Consider the following 25,510-nt stretch of genomic DNA (forward strand, 5'->3'; position numbering starts at 1 on the left):
ACTGTAACATTTCTGCTGTCATATCTACAGAGGGAGAACTTGATCGCCTATCACACCCACTCCACCGATGGAAGTTTTGCCTCTCTATCTTGCTGTCAAGTTCTTTTGAGACGTCACATCTCAATGCACTGGTGAACCGTGAGTTGTTCATGTCGCTCTGTCTGGTTTCATTCATCTTCTGTGTGTCTACCGAAGCCTGACCATATGAGTGGAGGCGGAACCCTGCAACAACGGACCACCTACCTCATCTCCCTCACACTGGTCAAGGTAGAGGCTGTGGAGGAGAATGGAGGTGAGGCCAAGACAACTGCCCAGGGGAACAGGGCCGAGGCTGGGCCGGGGGAAAGGGCTAGGGAGGAGGTGGGTGAACAAGTCGAGACGGAGGAGGCTCCAGTAACGACTGAGAATGGGGCAGGAGTAATTCAGGGACAGCTCAAAGCCGTTGAAGATGCTACTATTCTGAAGGGAGGAAAATGTACCGAACTCAAAGTGGGCGAAAGAAAACCTCTCAGCCCTTCCAGAGACGTACCTTCTATAGGCAATGTTACCCCGAAAGGAGGGGAAAGGCCACCATGCAATGTCATGATCCCCTTGCCTGCCGAGAGAGGAACAACTCAGAAGTCCAAGACTGTGGAGACGGACGCAGAGAAAGGAGAGAAATCACTGTCTGGGTCAGAGCAGAAAGCATGCATGTCGCCGTCCCTGACTGGTGCGTTGCTGCCAGAGGTGGTTGAGCCGAGTCGCACCCCGACCAGGAGCAGCTTCCCTATCCGCCCGGTGGGTCAGCGACCTGTGAGTCTGCTTAAGTCACACAGTAGTGTGGCCACCCGTGGTCGCGACTCGAGGGATGGTAGGGACCGCAGCCCCACCTCAGCCCAGAGCCTTGACCGCAAGGACACCCGGATGACCACGCGCTCTCCCGGCCCCTGTCGGGCCTCGTGGGCCGAGGCCAGCAGGGCCGAAGGATGGAGGGACGAGGCCGAGAGACCCCGAGCTGGGATAATGCTGGAGGTTGGAGGTGGGGTGGCTGCTGCGATGAGAGACATGCCGAGGAAGGACAGGTTGAAGACAAGTTCAGCCTCACTGCCTGCCCCTGCCACCCAGGTGCCCAAGCCGCAACGCAAGGGAAAGAGCCGCACCCTGGACAACAGCGACCTGAGCAGCCTCTCTGAAGACCTCGGGCTGGCCAGGGAGGCCCAATCACAGCAAGGCCAGGCCCCCCGGGGCTCCACAAAGGACAGGAAGATGCTCAAGTTCATCAGTGGAATTTTCACCAAAAGCAGTTCGGGGGCAGCAGGGTCAACCTCCACAGTGCCTCCCGTCTATATACAGAGAGACTCCAGTGAGGAGGAAGGTACAGTATGCGGACACTGTTTCCCAAACACTGGCTCGGGACCCATTTGTGGGTCGTGGACACATGTTTATGAGTCCCTTTTTTTGTTTGTTTATAAATTAGAACATTTTTTTAAGTTGCCGATCTACAAGCTCACAACGCGGTGCGAAGCGACGTGTGCTTGTGGATCTGCTGTTTTCACAAGTTTGGGTCCCGGGCAAATATGTAATTTCTCTTTTGGGTCACAGGCTATACCACAGGTTTGGGAACCACTGATATAGGTCATGTAATGACATGAACACACAAGCTGGACACACACACACACACACACACACACACACACACACACACACACACACACACACACACACACACACACACACACACACACACACACACACACACACACACACCTTTTGACTCACTGAATGCCTTCCATTCATGTTGGCTGTGCCCACAATAACCAAGCATTATCAGTCACAGTCATTCCAGGGTTCAGTAACTGTTCTACAGCAGAGGGAGTTTATCAGACTTAACCACTTCAGCCATGCAGAGGCATCCCTTTAAAGTGAGCTGGGGAGGGGTGGAATACATTTACACACTATAATAACGTCATGTGTCAGGGGGGAGATTTCCCCCCAAAACCGTGTGTGTGTGACAGTAAATTGAGGGCTAGATGGAGTTCTTTGATCTGTGAACTGACAATGGAATAATCTTGGCCGGCCTTAATCTAATTCCCCTCAGAACAGAACAGCAACCGATTTCACACCGCTTGAGGGGTAATCTGCAGGGGCACACGGATAGACACACACACACACACACACACACACACACACACACACACACACACACACACACACACACACACACACACACAGTGTGCACCGCATGGGTTTAAATTTTGTAATGAGTGAGGAGAGGAGCTGGTTGGAAGAGCTAATGGCATGATCACAGATGGTTTACACTGCTATTAGGTTCCTTGATTTTGCTTGATTTCCATCAATGCTGTGCATTGAAACCACGTATATGTGAGATAGTATTAGTTCACCCACATAGTCCTCCAGCCATTTCTGAACATCCCTAATCCCATTTTTGAAATTCCTAGCCTAGATGGAGCTAGACATCATCCCCACACATGTTAAAACCTATGGTTAAAACATGGAGGCAGTTACTAGTTATCTGCATTAGTATATAGGCTGGCCCCAGGCTATGAAATTCCACCCACTGCATGGCATGCATGTTCCACCACAACATGGGACTTATAATATGTTCTCTGATCTGTTTGTCTCTTGCATTGTCTCTCTCTCTCTCAACGCCCTGTGACTCAAATGTGAATATTGTCGGGTGGAAACCTTGTATGTCCAAAACTGTTTGTTTTGTATTTATCATTTAAAAATGATTTAAAATAGTGAAAATAGCTGATCTACAATCACACAACACCTTGTGTGATTGTAGATCTGCTATTTTCACTAGTTTTGTGCGACAGTCTTGTGTGATGAAGCAGGGCTTTACTTTATGAAAAAACATGCAAATTTGAAACTTGGAGATACAAGGTTTCCGTCCGACAGTGACAATATGAATATAGGTACTTTTTGATATTCAGGCTCTATGCATGGGCCGAATATCACACATTTTTGTCCAGATTATAGGATTTCCTCCACAAACATGTTTGCACAAAGGACAAATGTACACTTCGACTGAAAGAGAGAGGCAGAGAGAGAATGTATGCATATACTATGCATGCTTTCTTTCATTCGTTCATTCATTCATTGTGCATTCATGCTGCTAGACACACACACACACACATACACTCTGTGGATGCACTCATCTAGTGAGTCTAGTTGACTATACAACGCACAGACCCTGGGCAGGAGGAAGTGTTGCTATGGCAACCGGCAGGACTGCTGCTGCTGTTGCTGCTTCTATGGAGAGACAGTCTGATGAAACAGTGTGGCGGGGGGTGGAGGAGAGGAGAAACGCTGTATGCGTGATTGCTTTTTCATTGGTGTGTATGTGTGTCTGCATGTGTGCATACACAACGCATGTGCAGTGCGTGCGTGCGTGCGCGCGTGCTTGTGTGTGTGTGTGTGTGTGTGTGTGTGTGTGTGTGTGTGTGTGTGTGTGTGTGTGTGTGTGTGTGTGACACACACACACACACACACACACACACACACACACACACACACACACACACACACACACACACACACACACACACACACACACACAATGTGCACACATGTGCGCTCACATCTGTACTTGTGTGGGAATCCACAAAAATCTAATGCAGAGAAATTTGCCCTTTGAACGACTGCCATTGTCTACTTGGAGGTTGCAATGGAGCGCGTGTGACTGGGTTTGAGGAGAGAGAGAGAGAGAGAGAGAGATAGAGCATGTGTTTTAATAGTAGTTGAAGGACCAACACATAAAGGAACCTTTGACTTAGGTTCATATACTGTAGATCTCAGGGGTCTTCAAAGTTTTCAGGCCAGGGACCCCTTAGCTGAAAGAGAGATGAAGCAGGGACGCCCACTACATATTGTAAAAGAATTGTGTTAAAAATGTTCATAGATTTCTTAGGCAGCTTAGACTTGTTTGACAGCACTTTCATCATGTTGGAGTAATGTGTATTTTCAGACATTTAACCACTTGAACCGTCAAATACTTAGTCTGCTCTTCTTTTCCCTCTATAAACCTCTTTGCCAAAAATAGCCGATCTACAAGCTTACGACATTGTAAGCTTGTAGATCTGCTATTTTTGGCAAATGTTCCATTCAGAATAGGGATGCTAGGGTTCAAGTGGTTAATATAAAAAACATGATCCCACTCTGATCTCACATGATCACACTAAGATTTGGCGGCCCCCCTGTAGTAACTCTGAGGACCCCCTAGGCGTCCCAGGGGTCTTCACCCTGTTGAAGACCCCTGTTGTAGATTGAGGATCTGCGTGCGTGCTTAAGTGTTCCGTGTTCTAGATGTATGCTAAAGTTTTTATTGTGGGAGATGAGGAATTACTAACAACGTAAGGTCTATAAGGTCTATACGTCATTAATTCAAACAAATATGTGTAATAACTTTGTTTTGAGCATTCATAACACGTTCACAACACGCTCTCTAACACATGTACATGATCTATCTAGATAACATTCAAAGGTGATGGGACAGGAGAAGGCCCTTTTTCTAGTCTATACTATACTGTAGACAGGATTTACAACCATGCTCTTGTTTCATCACCATCCGTCTCTGGTGGACGTATCACACCATGCTGCCCTCTGCAGCCTAATTCTGCTCTCATTGTCACCCCCCTCTCTCTCTCTCTCTCTCTCTCTCTCTCTTTCAACCTTGATGGTCCTTCCCACTGTATTTTCTATTTTATTCTGTGTCAGTTTGCCCCCATTTCTGTGAATTCCTCCATCCCTCCACCCCCTCTGGAGGGGACTGCAGCTGGGTATCTGGGTGTGAGCGTCACATTGCATCAGGGCCACGGCTGCTTTACCAAGCAGGGACACACAGTTGTTGTCACAACTGTGTGCGTGACCCAAAAGTATGTTGTATGTGTCTGTGTGTGTGGAGGGGGGGGGGGGGGGGGGGCAGTCTGGGCACAAGCTTCTTCTACCAGAGTACTGGCGTTGCCGCACCGAGGCAGCTCCCCTCTTCCCAGTTCATTTGAGTTCAACACCGAACCGGCAGGAACCTTTGAATGGCATTTTGTTGGCACATTGTTAACCGCCTGTCAATTTTTGTTCATGGGGAGTAAAGTGGATAACACCTCACAGGACCCCTGTTGTTTCAGAAAGGTTATTTTCATTAAGTGAACCTGCGCGGCCACACGTAGCCGCTTATAGTTACCAGTCACCCAGCAGCAGTACTATTACTTGCCCTACCATAGGCCATTTTGCTCTTTATATTAAGTACTTAGTACTCTTCATATTGTACAAGACCAAATATGATAGATATGCCTCTCATGCTCTCTCTCTCTCTCTCTCTCTCTCTCTCTCTCTCTCTCTCTCTCTCTCTCTCTCTCTCTCTCTCTTCTCCCTCTCTTTAGTAAATATTAACAACAGTCAAGAGTGGACCCTGAGTCGATCCATCCCAGAACTGCGACTGGTAAGAGAAAAAGTGTGCTGCTCACTCCTGCATGTCTCTTACTAGCCAGTACCGACCTGTGTTACAGTACAGTATAGTATAGCAGGCCTGATTGTATGTTAGTGTTGTACGTGGGAAATATGGTATCAGCATCTACAAGCTCACAGCTGTTGGGGATGTGACACTATTGTGAGCTTGTACACCTGTTATTTGTTGTGGGCGACACTGTCGTACAGCGAAGCATCAATTAAAGGACAACTTCACCCATTTTCAATCTATCTTCGTCTAACTGGTCCTCCTGACTAATGCTCATGCTAATATGGTAAAAAAAGAAAATCCTACCCAGTCTGTGTCTCATAGAACTAGGAGGTCTGTTTCTTTTTTGAGCGGTGGACAAGTGCTACTATAGAGTGACTTTGTCACTGCGGTACTTTGTCACAGCGGTACCACATACCACTGGTGACCAAGTGTCACCAGCGGTATAACACTAAAAAGAAACACTTGCACTTAAATAGAAATAGATTGAAATCATTTCATTTCATTGCCGCTGTCTGATGAATTCCAACTGCATAAAAAGGTGGGGGGCATTGCCATTGTGTTCAGAGAGTTATTACAACACATACACACACATGCACACTCAATCACTCACCCCCCCAATCTTTTGTTCCCTTCCTCTCTTTCTCTTTCTTGCACATCTCAGGGCATCCTGGGAAGTCTTAAAAGTGGCAAGTCAGCTCTGGTGAACAAGTACACCACAGGCAGTTATGTGCCACTCGAGAAACCTGACGGTGAGCGACATCACGAAGCACTGCACTGCCTCAACGCCTCCATGACTCATACACTAGATCAAAGCAGGGCAGCTCAGTGGCCTAGTTGGATTTTTATTCTTTTAAGTGTGGTGTTAGGGCTGTCACAATGATTACATAATCGTCTAATCGCAATTATTTTACATAATCACGATTATTTTTCATAATCGTCATAATCGTTTCCATGTTAAAAATTTTCATATATTTTTTTTGAAGTATAAAATAGTGGAAATAGCTGATCTACAAGCTCACAACGCGTCGCATCATGACGCGTAGTGAGCTTGTAGATCGGTTATTTCCACTATCACTGTTCTTATAGTATAGAAAGTATAAAGTTGTCAAATATGTCATATCTGCCAGTGCCATGTGCAACTTCAAAGCCCAAAAGCCAAACAGAAATGTAATTAATTGTTAACGACAAAAACACAATTAAATCGTTAATCGCAATTATTTGAGAGAAGATTAATCGCCACGTAAAATGTCATGATCGTGACAGCCCTATGTGGCGTGCTAGATTTTTTACTTCTTGAAAAACACTGTCCATTTAAATGAAATGATGAATGTTAAATTAACACTCAGGATCTTACTGGGTAGGCCTACCACATACAGTATTGCCCTTACATTCTGTAGGTGTTTCTGTGTTTCCTTTATTGTCTATATGACAAGCATGTCTGTTGCACTGCCACTTGACTGTGTGCTGCTGGATGACTGGTCAGCTGTGGATAACTGGTCTCTAATAACTGTTGGATGACTGGTCTCTACCTGACATTGAGCTGGTGGTTGACTGATCTCTACCTCAGTGGTTCTCAACCTGTGGGTCGGGACCCCAAATTATTTTGGGTGGGCCCCCAGATGATTAACTTAATGTGCATTAATATGTTCTCTCTCAACAGAGAACAAACCAACATAAAGTTTAAGTGTATATAGAGGGTATATGCACATTTCTGAAGTGACAATTGAAATACCTCTAAAATGACAAATTAAGCATTGGCCAAATTGTCAAAAGCCGATCTATATGCTGAATAGCCGATCTGATCTATAATAGCCGATCTGTTATTTTCAATAAAACCGTGTTATACAAAATGTAATGCCTCAACTCTTAGTGCTCGTCAGGGTCGTCTCCAGTTAAAATATGATTATTTTGGGAGGTCCCCAGTTGAAATATGGTTATTTTGGGGGCCGCGTCCTGAAAAGGTTGAAAACCACTGCTCTAACTGACAGTGCGCTGGTGATGACTGGCCTTTAACTGACTGCATGTGTGCTGTGTGTGTGCTGGTGTCACATTATCCTTATCAGGTGGGAGGTATAAAAAGGAAGTGCTGATGGATGGACAGACTCATTTACTACTGATCCGAGAGGAAGCTGGACCTCCTGATGCACAGGTGTGTGTGTGCGTGCGTGCGTGTGAGAGGGGAGAGGGAGAGAGAGACAGATACTTTGTTTATGCCTGTTGAGTTTAGCCCCCAACCCATTTCCATTCCTCTGACCTTCAGTTCAGCAGCTGGGTGGATGCAGTCATCCTGGTGTTCAGCCTGGAGAATGAAGCCAGTTTCAAGGAGGTCTATGAGCTCTACAGCCAGCTCAACGCCCACCGCACCGACATCCCCATTATAGTAGTCGGCACCCAAGGTCAGCACACTGTGAAATGAGAGATAATTTCACTTTGAGAGCGTACAAACGGAACCGAAGGGAACCAATTGTACAATATTAGAGGGCCTTATCTTCCTCCCGGTGCAAACGGGCACTGTCGGGCAGCACTGTTTCCTGTGCTTAGTCTTTTCTTTTTTAGTAGACCTTGTACCAGTGAACTGTACCGTCATGAAACTGTACCTTTTCCTATGCAAACTTCTAATGAAGTCTTCAATCAATCAATAAAACTGTTACTGCCACCTTGTATTCCACGCCATGCGTTATAGATGGTCTAAATAGGGCCCTCAGAGTTACAAAAACAAAGAAAAAAAATAAACACCAATGATTTAGCTGTGTAGCCTATGAGTATATAAGATATATTGAAATTACCTATGAATATACTGGCCCATACAGTAAAAATTTAATATATTCTACATTGTGTTGGTACGTCGTCCTCGCAATTGTTGGGCTCCATCCTGACCATAACCATTCTGGTCTGACTAATAGTAATAGTGATCATTGCAGACAAAGTGAATGGTTAATTTAATTGGGCGCATGAGTCAAATTGATCACTCGACATAATTGGCACTGCAAATAAATGTACTGTACTGTCACTGTGTATGACCTCTCGAACTAGAGTTATTGTTTACCAAAAATAATCATAGCTACTCAAAAACAAATGTAATTAACAGCTCAATTCTAAAGGCTTTATCAACTGAAATCTATGGACAGTTTAAATAGGCTGTTGATATTACAACAGACTGTTGTCAATTGGTTTAATCACAATGGCGCAGGTCTACTGACAATACAAAGCACCAAATATTGAATAGACGTGTTTTACAGTACCACTCGATAATAGACTTTATAGGTTTTCATTTTCCCTTTCTCTATTACAACGTGCTAGAGATGATGGCGGCCTTTCATTGCCCAACTTTAAATTTTATTATTGGGCCTTCACGCTCCGCCCCCTTTTAAATTGGTTTAACCCAGCAAATAAGGTTTCTTGGAGAGAGCTTGAGGAGAGTTTAGTGCAGCCTGTTGAATTGAGAGATCTTATCTATTCAAACATAACTACACATCAATGCAAAGTTCGCTTTGGACCTATCATTTCTCATTTAGTGGCAGTATGGAGGGCAGCTGAAAAGATGTGTAAGATTGATTGTAAATGGAACTTATTTTCCCCAGTGTTCAATAATCAAAGACTTTTAATCGAGGATCGCCCCATTCGCTTTCCAAGGTGGAGGGCTAAGGGGATTCGTACATTAGGGGACTTATTTGATAGAAATGGTTTACGACCTTTTCGAGATTTGTGTGACATCTTCAATCTGCCTGGAAATACCCTTTTTTTCTACTTCCAACTGAGAACGTCCATGAGGACCTATGGGGTCCCATGGCAAGCTCCCCTTAGATTGCACCCCTTCCATGAGTTTATCTGTGATGGTAACAGAACAAGAGGTTTGGTTTCCACCCTCTATGGTTTTTTATTAGACTGTAGTTATGGGCCCCTATCTGTTGATACTGTTTGGAGGAATGATGTACCAAATTCATCAAATTCATCAAATTCATCAAATTCCTCAGACATGAAAGGTACTTTTGTGAAAAGAGGACTGAAAATGATTCATCTCAACATCAACAGTTTGAAACCCAAACTGGAACAAATCAAAGCTATGTTTCTTGATGGTAAGGTACACATTTTAACCTTCTCAGAGACTAAACTCGATGACTCATTCTCAGATACTAGCATTGAAATAGCCAATTACACTGTCATTAGGAATGATAGGAACAGGAAGGGAGGCGGTGTTTGCATGTATATTCACAATGATTTAAATTTTATCATTCGCCCTGACCTACACCACAGCTCTCTTGAAACTGTATGGGTCGAGATAATTTTTGAACATGCTAAAAATATACTAATATGCGCAGTCTATAGACCCCCTGACCAGAATGACTTCTTTGAGCTGTTTGAGGAGAGCTTAGCAAAGGTGGACGGTATTGAGTATTATGCTTTGGGCGACTGGAATGTTTGTGCTTTGCGTAAAGAAGCACCCCTGTTCAAGTCTTTTAATGGGTTATGTAATCAATATGGTCTCACTCAGCTCGTTACCGTACCTACCAGGGTGACGGAGCACTCCCAAACCCTCATAGATCTCATCGTAACCACAGACAAATCCAAAGTCACCGCTAGCGGGGCTATTGTATGCGGTCTTAGTGATCATTACATGATCTACTGTACGCGTAAAATACACAAACCCAAGGCTAGTGGTCACAAAACAGTGGTAGCTAGAAGCCTCAAAAACTACTCCAGTGAGGCATTAAATCACACACTAGCGAATACTGACTTTTCTTCTGAACTGAATTGTACAAATGTCGAAGGAGCATGGTGTGGTTTTAAAACCAAATTGACCAATGCTCTAGACGACGTGGCCCCCTTGCAAACCACCAGGGTTAAAGCCCGCCAAGAGCCATGGTATAACTCAGATATAGCCGAATCAGCTAAACTCAGAGACAAAAAGTACGATGAAAAACGTAAGTGTTGCAAAAAGCTTAGGAAAAAATTCAACCCTGACCTCAAGATCCAAATCAAACATCTTACTGCTCAGTGCAAGAAACTCAGAAATCAGACGATCGCACTATGTAGATCCGCCCAAAAAGACTACATCGACACCAAAATCGACGAATACAAAAATAAACCACGAGACCTATGGAAGTTGCTTAACAACCAATTAGGCTTAAAATCTAAAAACATATGCCACAGCATAAACATCAAAACGGACGCCGCTCTCATTTCTGACAAATGTGAAGTAGCTACCCATCTTAACAAAACCTTTACCACCATGGCCCATTCACTGGTTGAAAGACTGGTCGCCCCATCTGGGCGGTATGGTATAAATTTTGTTAAGAAATACTACAATAAACTGGGTGTCATAAAAGACAGTTTTAAACTTGCCACAGTGACAACTGATGAAGTGTTTAAAAAACTGAGCGCCCTACCTCAGCACAAGGCCACTGGCCTTGATAAAATTCCAGCTAGATTTCTCAGAGATTCAGCCGCCACCATTGCTCCAATCATTACCCACATAATTAACCTTTCCATCGAACAGGGTCATGTCCCACAGGACTTCAAACTAGCAAAAGTAACCCCCCTGCATAAAAAAGGTAGCAAACTAGACCCTGGAAACTACCGTCCCGTTTCCATTCTCAGCTCCATATCCAAAGTCATGGAGAAAATAGTCTACGAACAGATTGCAAGATATCTCGATGAGAATAATCTGATTTACGAGTTCCAATCTGGATTCAGAAAATCTCATTCCACCGACACATGCCTTCTCTATTTGACTGACCAAATCAAACGCGAAGCGGATGACGGCAAATATAGCGGCATGGTCATGATGGACCTCCAGAAGGCATTTGATACCGTAAATCATTCTATTCTGATTGAGAAACTAAAAGCCATCGGTCTTGACAGCGCAGCAGTGAGTTGGATGCAATCTTACCTGGTGGGGAGGGAACAGGTGGTGGAGATTAACGGTACCATGTCCCCCCCCCTCCCAGTAAGCTGTGGTGTTCCTCAAGGTAGCATACTGGGGCCTCTGTTGTTCCTAATATACGTGAACGACATGGCATCTGCTTGTGACTGCAACCTGTTCCTGTTCGCGGATGACTCGGCTCTCCTAGTCTCGGGCAAGGACCACTTGCAGGTTGAGAAGACACTTAACTCTGAACTAAGTAAGATCTGCACATGGCTTAACGACAACAAATTATCAATTCACCTGGGAAAAACGGAGTCCATCCTCTTTGGAACAAATCATAACCTCAAAAAGGTCGATAACTTCACAATCAAAGTGGGTGACAAGGTCATAACACGAAAAAACGAAATCTCTTACTTAGGATGTATCCTGGAAGCTAATCTTTCCAGTGAAAAGATGACTTCTAAAGTAATAAATAAAATCAACCAACGAACTCGTTTCCTACAGAGGATAGCCCCGATGGTCAATTTTAACACACTGAAGACCATAGCTGGTGCAATAATCCAGCCCCTCTTTGACTACGGAGTCCACGTATGGTATCGTGACGCCCCACAAGCCCTGAAAACTAAACTCCAAACAGCCCAAAATAAACTAATTAGGGTCCTGCTTAGCCTTCCCTATCAGACTCACCTCACCGCTACTCACCAATTAAGAGTGGGGTGGCTCAGAGTAGATGACAGAGTACAGCAGCTTGCAATGGGCCTGGTGTACAAGATACACTACACCACTATGATACCCAAGTACCTGTCAAAATACTTTATAAACATTAAGGATGTCCATAATTACAACACCAGAGGCAGCGCCACAGATCACTTTCAACCCAGAGTCAAAACCAACAAAGGGTCAAACTCTTTTTTCTGCTATACCACCAAAATGTGGAAAGCCTTACCGAAGGCCATAAAGGAGTGTGGATCACTTGCATCCTTTAAAATTGCCCTGAAAAGCCACTTACAGGCAGCAGCCGTTCGCAACTGGTAATAATGAACCTAGCCCCAACCCTACCCTCCCCTGCCCCTTCTTTGTATATACTGTTTGTTTAAGAATTACTGTCTTTGTTTTGTTTTTCTTTACATATCTACTGCATAGTACTGTGTTCTATCTGTCTGTCATTCAATGTTATATGAGATACTTAAATGGTTTCCAGTGGAAATAAGCTTAGTCTTTTCATGGATCTCCTTTTAGTAGACCTTGTACCAGTGAACTGTACCGTCATGAAACTGTACCTTTTCCTATGCAAACTTCTAATAAAGTCTTCAATCAATCAATCAATCAATCAATCAATCAATCAATCAATCAAATTTGGACCCTGACTTTTGTTGGGACACAGTATGGTCTAACATTAGGCTATCTTCTAGAAATCCAGACCATCAACAAATTCATTTAAATTTTGTTCATCGGACTTATTTAACTCCCCGCAGACTATGTGCTATGAGGATTTTGAATAATCCCAACTGCACTCTCTGCGCCTCAAATAGTATTGGTACCTTCCTTCACATGGTTTGGGAATGCCCAAATGTGTCGTCATTCTGGAATATGGTTGCCTCAAAACTTTCAACTATTTTTAGTATCAATATCATATCTTCTCCTTCTTTATTTTTATTAAATGACGTCTCACAGTTGCAACTAAACAATATACGCAAGCGCATCTTCTTTGCTGGTGTAACGGCGGCGAAGAAGATGGTAGCTACGCGGTGGAAACCTCCTCATACGTTAACGTTTCGCCAGTGGGCCTTAACCTTTCTAGATATAGTATATTTAGAGCAGTCGATAGCAAGGTTACACGGAGCAAAAGAAGAAAACATTAATATGTGGTCGGACATTGCAGATAAGCTTAAGGCTATGATTCAAGAAATCACTATATAGTGGTAACAGCCTAGCACAGGCATGCACTATTGTACATTCCGTGTTGGTCCGGGGAAAGGGGGTGGGTGGGTTTTCTTTTCCTTTTCTTGTTTTACTATTGTTTGTGTTGTTTGTCTGTTAATTGCATTTTTCTTTTGATTATGGAAAATAAAAATATTTGATAACAAAAAAAAAAAAGGTTTTCATTTTCCCTCTTGCTTTTGGTTTCAGACAAAATAAGTAGCACCAACCCCCGTGTGATCGAGGATCAGAGAGCCAGGCAGCTGTGCATTGATGTGCGTCACTCATTGTTCTATGAGACATGTGCCACTTATGGCTTCAACGTTGACCGTGTGTTCTCTGAAGGTGAGCGGAAGAAGGTTTTCTCTGCAGCTACATCGACATACAGCTACATTACATTACTGTTTGTAATCACACAATACTAAGGAGCTGTCACCAGGAATATCAACATATTTAGTAGTTTCCATTGGTTGACGATGGATCAGTTAACCACTTAAAGGACAACTCCACACTAAATAACATATAGGCTCATTTCCCTACTTATATTCATCCCAAATGTCTTGTTGTCCTGTTTCTCCAGCAGACCCCAGCAGGGCTAATAGCAAAGAGTGGAGCCCATAAGCCTATATACTCAAACGATTTGTTGTGGTCAAAAGTTTTTTTTTTCTTTCATGAATCTGTTATTAGTTGTTAGTTGTATAAACATTGGTTGTTCCACACAAGCCGCTGTAGTCTGCTAAACAGATATGCTGTTATGTGTTTTGCCAAGTCCCGGAAAAGACATGCTGTGATTGGCCAGTATACAGTCACTTTGATCGCCAGTTGTGTCGAATGCTCACCCCAAAACATGATTTACGAGACTGTGACGGCTCATGTGAGACAACAAGGCATGGATGTGTGTACAATGACAACTAATAACAGATTAATGAAGAAAAGAAAAAATGCAACTAATTGCTTAAAGGGGAAGACATTTTCAATATTGAACTATGTAATTAATATACCTTAGAGGAGTTGTGTGGAAATGAAAAAAAAGTTCCCCCTCTTCTGTGTTGCCTAGAACTGGAGGATTGATTTTGGGGTTTGTATTGCAAATTACAACTTGATGACATCACACATTGTACTTTACAATACAAACCCCAAAATCAATCCTCCAGTTCTAGGCAACACAGAAGAGGGGGAACTTTTTTTTGGAGCTGTGTGGAACACAAGCTCCCTATACGTGGCCGTGTCTGTGTGTCTGTGTGTCTGTCTGTCTGTCTGTCTGTCTGTCTGTCTGTCTGTAGCCTACAGGACCTTTTGTGACCACACGAGGGCGCTGTTGTTCAGGCCAGGCCAGACACCCACACACACACACACACACACACACACACACACACACACACACACACACACACACACACACAGCTCCACTTCGAACAGAGGTTCGATTTTTTATTTCCACACAACTCCTCTAAGGTATATTAATTACATAGTTCAATATTGAAAATGGGTGGTCTTCCCTTTAAGTAGCAATAGGCTTATGGGCTCCACTCTGCTATGAGGGCTGCTGGGGTCGACTGGACGACAGGGGCATTTCTGCCTAATAGACCACTTTGACAGCCTATATGTTATTTACAGTATTGCAGAGTTGTCCTTTAAGCCCTATTCTACGCTTCACGGATAATGGTGTAAATACTGTAATAGCGCATTAACAAGCTCAATGTCAAGCTTGTAGATATATCATTTTAGCTATAATTGAAAAGTGTTGAAACGTTTGAATGTCATTGAAAATGTATGACCATTGCCTGTAACAACATGCCCACAATAGGGACAGGCTTAAAGTGGTTAATGATGTTACTGATAGTGGAACCCTCTAATCATCATTATACTGTCCTCCCCTCACAGCCGCCCAGAAGATAGTTGCTCAGAAGAAGCAGGCAGCCCTCCTGGCTTCCTGCAAGTCTCTCCCCAACTCCCCCAGTCACTCTGGAGGCTCTACCCCAGGATCAGCATCTTTCCCTGGCCAGGTAAAAGCATTACGGAACATGCAGGACAGCTGCTGAACAACCTTTCTCTAAAAGCTCGGCATGCAATTTGTAACTTCTACAATCAGCTCTTAATGCTTTACATTGGCCTGGGGTCTAAGAAATTGCTCAGCATATTAAGAGTTGTAATACAGTTTCAGCAGAGTGAAAAAAACATTTGCAGTCGTGATGTTATTATGCAAGGCTAATGAAGCAGTCAGGGATCTGTGTTGTTGTCTAGGCAAAGACAGTTTTTCCACTAAAGCTAGAAATTGAATAAAGCCTAATGAAAATTAAACACGGCAGTAATCACCCTCAATATTAAAGCAATATCTCTTTGTGTCAGAATATTTCAATTTTTTCATTTCACCACATCAGTAGACCTTTGAGGCGTTTCTCTGCATTTCTCATGTTTATAATTGCAAAGAATCAAAGCTACGTTTTGAAAAGTATAATACTGGAAACCAAGTGAAATATAACCATCAATCCATCATATATTATTTATCTTCATGGAACATATATTTAGAATACATAACTACTTTATCAAATTAAATATGACAAAGTGAGGATCAGTACTATAATTCTCTAGATACCAAGAGTGACACATTTCAGAGGTTGACCACTGATAATGAAGACGAGGTATAATGTACTATACTGTGTACTGTAGATGCTTTAGGTCCCCCTTTCCATTCTCACAGTACATCACATTCTCTACATGCATCCCTATATCATGAGCATCATCCTTACCCATTCACCATCTTCTAAAATGCTGTCAATCATTGTCCATTTGTTGTTGAATTTGTTTGATCAATTTTGTTTTTGCTTAATCGCATGACATGAACTTCAACTCATTCTCGTACTCATTTCCATCCCTCTCTCATTCACCCTCCTCTCCTCCTTCACTGCCGCTCTCAGGCCAGTAATGGTCAGAGTAGTGACTATCCATACTCCCTCCCCTCCACCCCTGTGATTGGCCACAGAGAGCTACGTGTTATAGGGGGGTGTGAGGTTGGAGGTAGTATCCCCACCCGCTCCCTGAAGAACGTCCCCCACCGAAGACCGTCCCTCTTCAAGGTCAGTTGTTGTCAACACTGTCATGCCTTCAGCCTCCTGTCATCCCATGCCTCCGCTGTCCTCTTGTTGACCTGTCCGACCTGATATCCAAGTCCCTCTAGAACTCTTTCCATTCAAAATGCCTGCGGTCTTAAGCTTGTTCAACTTTGTTCTTTGACTCCTTTTAGAACCGCGATGAGAAAAAGTCGGCTGATGCTAAAGGGGACCTGGGCAGTGGACGAGCCATCCCCATCAAACAGGTTTGTTTGATGTGATGTTACGACATAACGTAAAATCAACAGCAAGCACATTTATATGTTTCAGTAAGTTCTTCAGAACAGTAAAATGCGCAAATTCCCGGACCCTCTTCAAATGTAAATATAGTGAAACAAACAGAGCAAAAATCTTCTTTATTTGTTGTATATTACATAAGCAATAAAGCAAGCAAAAAAGTAATGTTTCATCTTTTCCATCATTCCCAAGGGTGCGCTATTAATAATCTATAGCTTGTTACCGCTCCGTTAATAAATTATTTTGGGAGCATTAAGACAGCGTGCAGACCTGCTTTTCTTCTCTTCATGAGCTATTAATAATGTCTGATAGATGTTATTGTTAGCTCTTTCAGACCAGACAAACAGACAGATAGATAGATAGATAGATAGATAGATAGATAGATAGATGCATGCAGGGTGCTGTGATGCTTTGTGTGCAGTGAGTGACCGTGGTCTTTGTTTCTCACAGAGTATCTTGTGGAAGAGAAGTGGGAGCTCACTGAATAAGGAGTGGAAGAAGAAATACGTCACCCTGTCCAGCAACGGCACGCTGGCCTACCACTCCAGCTCCAGTGTAAGAGAACACCACGAGCCAGATCAATATGGTGGTAAAACGCAGAGAAATAACAGCCTGACAGCGTCAGTGGAAAGGACTGTCACGTTTGTTTTCCTTTGGACAGGATTTAATTTACAGTCAAAATTGCTGTTCAAAGATTCTATATGAATTGTGATGTTTCCCCAACACTTAACTGGAGGCATCGGCCATATCCACATCTTGGCCATTTGGCTCTTAGATCATCAGATTGTCATTTATATTGGCTTCAAACAGTTATGTTGACATAGAAACATAGCTGGGGTACGGCTGGAGAGTATGACCTCTATGTATGAGACCTGTGTGCTCAGGAAGGGCAAAGCTATTTCTAGGGATAGAACACACCCGTTATACAGTCAATATAACCTTATGCCCTCAGGACGACGGTACACAGTACCTGGGTTGAAGGCGAGGGCCTCGAGGACATTTGTCCCCACTAGTATAGGGCTTCTGAACAAACAAGCCCCAGCTCAGTTCCGCGCATAAAATGTTATGACTGGTAGCCTGTTTTGTATTATGTTGTCAGTGAACTGTCTTGTCATTCATGTATTGTGTTGTGTGTTATGTGTTGTGATTTTGTGTCCTGATGACTACTTGGTGCAAAAAGAATTTCCGCAAGGACAAATAAAGCATATATCTATCTACCGGTATCTACATTCCCTGACACTTGGTGGCCAGAAAGACGTTTACACCCTAATCATACTGCGGTTTACTGAAGAAAAGGCCTGATTTGTGATGTTTTTTGACTGTTCCAGGACTACATGCAGAATGCTCATGGGAAGGAGATTGACCTCCTGCGTGTGACAGTGAAGGTTCCAGGGAAACGGCCTCCCAGAGCTGTGGCCCCGGCAGGAAGCTCCTCTGGGCCCTCTGCACCTGGAGTTAATGGAGTCACAAAGGACATAGCAACCACTGAAAGCACCAACACAGGTACTTTTTTTGTACATTTGTCTGAACAGCTTTGTGTGTGTGTGTGTGTGTGTGTGTGTGTGTGTGTGTGTGTGTGTGTGTGTGTGTGTGTGTGTGTGCGTGCGTGCGTGCGTGCGTGCGTGCGTGCGTGCGTGCGTGCGTGCGTGCGTGCGTGCGTGCGTGCGTGCGTGCGTGTGCCGGTGGGTGCCGTTCATGTTTCCAAATGTGCCATTTGTTTGTGCATGAAGTGAGCATACTGTAGTTGATTTAGCCTGAACCTAAATAGTTCAAAGTGGAATATATTTTTAAAACACATCATCATACAGTACATCATAATTGTATGGTCTCAACTCATATATTATATCAGCTGCATCATACCATATCACCCTGACTGCTGTCTTACATTCACTAACATGAGCCGCTAAAAATAGCCACCTTTCAAATTTTGTCCCATTTAATTTTTCTCTCTCTGTTCCTCACTGCCAACCCTTTGTTTGTAGATCTGTTATTTGTGTTGCGCAACACTGAGTAACTCAGGCTTTATTGTCTTTCTTTCTGTCTTTGTCAGGTGCTCAGCTCTGTCCTTCCACCCTGAGTGTTGTTGATGACAGGACTGGTGTGGTGTCTCCTCAAGGAGACAGAGGACTTCAGCGATGTCCGTCCACGTTATCCACCAAGGCACAAAGTGTTGGTATGTACAGTATACTGTGGGAGTATTTACTGTAAAATCATTAGTTTTCATTCAAATGTATAAATGGATACATTAACGCATTTCTTTCTACTGGATTTTACTGTGTTCACCTTTTCATTCAGGTTTCCACAAGCACTCGTAACCATTCTATGATATAGTTTATCATGAAGATAACTTATAATATATTATTTACAATACAAAATGTCTTGTTTAATCGATGGAGAAGACAACCACCTGAATTTAGAAAATGCCTGAGCCATTTGCTTTAAGCATTAAGTTAAGACTTTTCCTTCTTTCTTTAAAAATGCAATTAAGATGTCAAGGAGAAATTTACTGTTTATATTCAAATGATCTTGAATGGTATTATTACTTCAATTGTCTATCATAATAGAGCAGTGGTTCTCAAACTGTGGGTATTATAGAGTGAACTCACAAACAACAATTATCCAAACCAATCAGAAGTTGTTTCTGTAGCCATTGACACAGGCATTAAATATGATCTTTCTAACCATTATGACATGTTTTAAGTTAAATCTCAACGGCCACTGGGGCTCTGATTTCAAGACACAACTGTTCATGCTATGTTTTATGAGTCATCATTTTGCACCCAAATGTCAGATGCTCTGGAAGGAGCAACCAGCCCTTTTGCTGGAAAGGATCCCAGCCAATCATCTCCCATGAGCGACAGAAAGAAGAATAGAAGGAAGAAGAGCATGAACCAAAAAGGAGACACAGCTGTTGGCCAAGCTGAAGGTGACGAGAATTTATGTATTTATGTTATGTGTACCAGCTCATATTCTGATATTTCATGACTGTTAGCCTATAACTGTAGTTAATTATACAACAAATAACTAAAATAGCACATCTATAAGCTTACGAGTCTTTGACTCTATTGTGTTCATCTTTGACGTGTTATCTCAGTAAAAAAGCATATATTCAATGTACTTCTCTTTTTTTAACAAAATATCCAATTAAATCAATTCAAGCTCACAATCTATCTATTTTCACTATTGCTGAATAAGAAATAATAATAATCTTTTCAGGAGAATCTTTGGAAATCTTAGACAATGATGATGACATGCCAAAAATAGTGACACCACACCAGGTTAAAGGTGGTTAATGCTAATGTTGACACAACACTAATACTACTAACAATGATGCTACAGCTAATACAAATACTGGCCAATACAAATACTGTGAAAAATATTAATATTACCATCAAAAAATGTAGTCTACATTTTACTACAAGGATCTACAAGGACCTGGACAACAGTGTATGGGAAATAGAACGTTATATCCTAAGAACATTTATTTATTGTCTAATCATAATAGCAATCTATGTTTCCTTCACCTTCTTCTCTTTATGCTCTAATGCAGGGGTCTTCAACAGGGGGTCCGCGACCCCTAGGGGGTCCGCGGAGGTACTGCAGGGGGTCCGCGAAATTATTGCTTAAAAAAAAAAAAAAAAAAAAAAAAGATTTAAAAAAATGTTTTTTTTTTCACATTTATGTTAAAAAAATAAATCATGATTCTATCCATTTTGAATAGCTTGAATACATGATTACTATGCAATTGACAGATTGTTGATATTATTGACATTGGTTCTCAGTTAATAAGTATTATGTTTAGAAATGGTAGCGGTACGGCCCACCCTGCTCGCTGTAACTTGTACATGTTTAAAATAAAAAATTTGTCGTAGCCCCGACCCCCCCACCCTACGAGGTGGTAGGGGGTCCCTGCACCATCTCCCCATCAGTTTGGGGGTCCCCGGCCTGAAAACGTTGAAGACCCCTGCTCTAATGATGTTTGATATTTGTGTATTACTATGTCTTTACTGCTTGTTCTCAACCCTTGCATTTGCCTTTCTCTCTTTCTCTTCCTTTCTGCTCCTTTTGCTTATCTATCTATCTGCAGCAAAGCGCAAAATGTGGAAATTAAAGAGCTTTGGTAGCTTGAGAAACATTAATAAGACAGGTAACAAACTAGGCTGATGGTGATGAATCTGCATTTTATTTATTTCCATTGTTGTCTGTTTAGTTTCCTTTCTTTGTGTCTGGCATACAACATAGTTTCTCTGTTTTGTAACTATTAATTAACACAGCATTTCTGTCTTCCGTAATTCTATTCATCCATTGCTGTTTTTAAATAACAAATGATGTATATTGGACATTGTACACTTGATTTGACTGTTCCTTCCTGTTATTTAATTGCTCCTTCTTCTCTATTCTTGTGTTCCCTATTCTAACCCCTCCATGTAACTGTACATGTTGAGAGCTTGCACAACTAAATATTTCGGCTACTGTTTAACATCTGTAATCGTATTGATGTCACAATAAAGTTGACTCTGAATGATTCTGGGATGTTACTGTGCACCAGCAAATGTCAGCTGTGTTTCTTGCCATGTCCTTGCAGAGGAGGAGAATGCAGACTTCATCGTAGTATCATTCACCGGGCAGACGTGGCACTTTGAGGCCCAGAGTCTGGAGGACAGGGACTCCTGGGTGGCAGCTATTGAGAGCCAGATTCTGGCCAGCCTGCAGTCCTGTGAGAGTGGCAGAAACAAGGTAAATCATGACCTGTCACTCTGAATTCACTCTGATGGATGGCAGTAGTGGAGTCACTGTATGATGCACATTCGGTAAATGGTGCATTTATATACTGTAGCGCCTTTTAATCCAAAGTGCGTCACATTCACCCATTCACGCACACATTAACACACTGATGGCGGAGGAAACAATTCAAGGCACCAACCGGCTCATCGGGAGGAGAAGTTAGGGGTTCAGTCTCTTGCTCAAGGACACTTCGACACTAACCCAGGGGAGCAGCTGGGGATTGAACCGGGAACCTTCCATTTCCCAAGCTTCCGCACAACCACCTGAGCATCAATTTAAGAGTCTTCATACTGATTTATTGTTAGTAAGGAAATGGAAAATGCAGCAGGTGTATGTATGTGATTGTATCATGTCTTTGTGCATATTCTTATAATGTATCAACCAACTAAAAAAACATTGCGTCCTTAATATTTGTGTCCTGCCCAGATGTTGATACGTGTGAACATTAATACATTGTGTGTTTTTTTGTCTGTGTGTGGCTTTGTAGGCACGGAGGAGCAGCCATAATGAGGCAGTAGCTATCCAAGCTATCCGCAACGCCAAGGGAAACAGTCAGTGTGTGGATTGCGAAGCACCAAGTGAGTTCTTAGAGCTCCCATCCAATCACCTCTAGTCTCTCTCCTCTTGTGTTGTGCCAAAAGGAAGATTCAAGATTTTTCTATCATGACCAAAATGTGTGTACTTGTCCTCTTCTGTCTACCGTTGCTGTTGTCTAGACCCCACTTGGGCCAGCCTTAACCTGGGTGCACTGATCTGCATTGAGTGCTCGGGGATCCACAGGAACCTGGGCACCCACCTGTCTCGCGTCCGCTCTCTGGACCTGGATGACTGGCCAGGCGAGCTCACACAGGTCCTGGCTGCCATTGGCAACCATATGGCTAACAGCATCTGGGAGAGCTGCACTCAGGGCAGGACAAAGCCCTTGCCCAGCGCCACACGGTGAGTCCAGGCAGTAACATGAATGAATATTCCCAAATCTCAAAACATACTGTATGCAGTTTACTTAATGTATTTATATTTTGATCAGCCAAGTATGAATACTGTATGTAGGATAATGTCCCTTGATTTACTTTTCGGCTGATTGTGAAACAACTGTCATGTCACGTCATCCGTGCAGGGAGGTTTTAGGGAGTACGCAACCCTGATTGTGCATGTGTTCTTCTTATGCATGGGTGTGCATGTGTACTGTATATATGTGCATATTAGGGCATTCACGAATAGTAATTTTTAGTATTCGAATTATTCGACCTCAAAGTTCGACAGGGCTGGCCAAACTGTCAAATATTAAGTAAGCAAGAGGCGAACATTGTGAAAATAGCCGATCTACATGCTCACAACGCCTCGCGTTGCGAGGCGTTGTGAGCATGTAGATCTGCTATTTTCACAATATTTATCTGCAGAACCGAGTCACATTAAATGTAATACCTACAATTCCAAGTGCTTGTCAGGGTGGGGGTCCCCAGTTCAAATATGTTTATTTTGGGGGTCACAGCCTAAAAAGGTTTGAGAACCCCTGGTAAAGAGCATTAACAAATTCATCCACCAGGGGCATTGGCAACTCATTCTGATGACTTCCTATCTAGCCAAGCTTTATTAACTATATATTCTTTAAAGAGAAAATAAAAATAAGCGAATATTCCACTTCGGTGAACAACGTCGAATAGTGACTTTGATATTCTAATATTCGAATATTTGGTGAATGCCCTAATGTGTACTCTACTGTATACCGGTATATGTGCATATGTGTGATCGGTTCCTCTGTGTGCCTTTCTTCCCCCAGTGAGGAGAGAGAGTCGTGGATTCGTGCCAAGTATGAGCAGCGGGTTTTCGTGGCGCCCCTGGCCACAGGCGTGGCCGTCCAGCCCGCGGAGGACAGCGGCTCCAGCAGCATGTCAGCGTGGCTGCTTTCTGCTGTGACTGAAAGAGACCTGCCCAGGCTGCTGCTCCTCCTGGCTCACAGCACCAAGGAGCAGATCAACGCTCAGCCCTCCGGGTCTCCTTCGTGGCCTTGTACGGCCCTGCACGCAGCATGTCAGCTCGGAGACGCCGTCATGACGCAGCTGCTCGTTTGGGTGAGTCAGCTTCTTGTTTCTAGTTCTTCATAGTTTAGCCTCTGTACTGTATTTTCTTTTTGTAGTTTTTTCAGAGGGTGCAGTGAGAATAGACTGGAAGAGGAAAGTCAACTGGTATTTTGCTGGTGCACCCCTGATTTAGTAGCAGTATGGATTTTCTGATGGGCACAGATACACATGCACATTGACAAGCCGAAAGGGTTTCATCATAGTGTGTGTGTGTGTGTGTGTGTGTGTGTGTGTGTGTGTGTGTGTGTGTGTGTGTGTGTGTGTGTGTGTGTGTGTGTGTGTGTGTGTGTGTGTGCGTGCGTGCGTGCGTGCGTGCGTGCGTGCGTGCGTGCGTGCGTGCGTGCGTGCGTGCGTGCGTGCGTGCGTGCGTGCGTGCGTGCGTGTGTAGATAGGCTGTTTACATGTAAAATATTTAGTGTAGAGCTCTTGTCAACATGAGACATTCTAAAACATAATATAGAGAGAGAAAAGTGAATTCCAATTGAATCCCACAAAGACAGATGTGAACACAAATTCCAGAGCATAATGTAATAGACACCATTTACATTCATGGTTGACATATTTCAACGAATTGCCTGTTTCTCGTTACAGTATGGAAGTGACGTGAAAGCAAAGGATGACCAAGGCCAGACAGCCTTGATGATGGCAAGGAAAACTGGGAGCAAAGGCTGTGCCGATATACTGCTCCAACATGGCTGCCCTAACGAAACCTCCCCTACCCATACCACTGCCACGCCTGTTCTCGCCCGCCGATCCAGCACCGCCAGTCTGGGGCGAGCCAATTCCCGGAAGCGTGTATAATTTCAACTGAAAAAGCCTCTGCACAGAAACTGGGGGCAACAAGCGAGAAAGTTGACTTTGTGTAGGATGATAATAATAAAGAAACTTGACTATGGGGGGCGGGAGGGAGACTATAGAACATCTTATGTACAGTAATTGTATTGTCACAGGAGCCTGAACAACATATCAAACAATTGAAAAGCAATATTCATTCAATTTGTTGATAGATAATATTGCTCAAGCGTGTGCTGTCATTGACTATCTCAAGATGACTCAAAAAGACGTTTGTAGCTATCCATAGTAATTCTAGAGTATATACAGTACATTACAATCTGATGCTACATTTCCACTTCCTCCTAAAGAAGTGCAATAATCCAGCAATGGTGATGAATAACCGACAACAAGTTGTCAGATAGTGAAAATGAAAAGAGCAAACTGTTTTGGGTGACTGTATGCCCTTGTGAGTGGTTTGAGAGGGTGATTTATTTTATTTTTTAAATATTTGTTGTCACTGGACCAAAACAGTTATTCTTCTTTGGCTTTGCAAATAAAGTATAAACTTACAGTATGTCATGTTGTTAGTTATGTGTGCCTGTTGCTACAGTGCAATGGTCAAAGATGGCCAATATAAAAAAAAGATATCAGTGATAGACCAACTGAAATTATTATGAAATTCTGCTTAGTCTAGAAAATTGAATGGTTGAAATACTGTATGAAATATGTCAGTGTTATTCTCCCAGATTAAAGACATGACGTCAATATACTGTAAATGTACCTACTGCATACTTAATGTTAAAATCTGTAATGGACGTACACCTTAAAAGTCAGAAATGGATAAGACTCGATTTTGTACATTATTTCTTACTGGTATGGAAACATATGATTGTCAAGTTTGTTTTTTCATTGTCTTTTATAATTTCCTATAGGCCTACTCGTACCATGTCATGAACATTAAAACAATATTCCGATTATGTATGGCTATTTATGGAGAATTCTCTGGAATAGCCAAAGGAAAAAATAAAGATTATGGCATAAGATGAGGCAACAACATTTTTGTTATTCATGTCAATGTTGTGATGTTCACCCCTGAATTTGAACCATGATGATGTTTCATAGTGTGTTGAATGAGTATCATTTATCACCATAAGACATGGCGAGCTAAAGGAAACGGTAATCTGAATAAATTTTGTAATTATCATTATGAATGTAATTGGCCTTTTTGTTTGCACCCCTTCCTCCCCCAAAATGTCTGCCAAAATGTCTGCCTACACAG

At 42.9% G+C, this 25,510-nt stretch overlaps 1 protein-coding gene across 1 annotated transcript; it reads left to right on the forward strand.

Moving 5' to 3' along the window:
• The first annotated feature begins 198 nt into the window (after positions 1 to 198).
• On the forward strand, positions 199 to 24,347 carry agap2 (ArfGAP with GTPase domain, ankyrin repeat and PH domain 2). Its single transcript, XM_080734202.1, has 19 exons — positions 199 to 1,354; positions 5,382 to 5,440; positions 6,120 to 6,207; positions 7,522 to 7,607; positions 7,719 to 7,854; positions 13,455 to 13,589; positions 15,129 to 15,250; positions 16,163 to 16,321; positions 16,489 to 16,560; positions 17,042 to 17,146; positions 17,920 to 18,094; positions 18,642 to 18,764; positions 19,383 to 19,517; positions 20,679 to 20,738; positions 21,177 to 21,328; positions 21,864 to 21,954; positions 22,093 to 22,315; positions 23,157 to 23,448; positions 24,049 to 24,347. The coding sequence occupies exons 1-19, from the start codon at positions 205 to 207 to the stop codon at positions 24,256 to 24,258; spliced, it is 3,573 nt and encodes a 1,190-aa protein (XP_080590328.1). The 5' UTR covers positions 199 to 204; the 3' UTR covers positions 24,259 to 24,347.
• The last annotated feature ends 1,163 nt before the right edge of the window (positions 24,348 to 25,510 follow it).

This window comes from Nannobrachium achirus, assembly GCF_963921795.1.
Source record: "Nannobrachium achirus genome assembly, chromosome: 9".
Classification (NCBI taxonomy): domain Eukaryota; kingdom Metazoa; phylum Chordata; class Actinopteri; order Myctophiformes; family Myctophidae; genus Nannobrachium; species Nannobrachium achirus.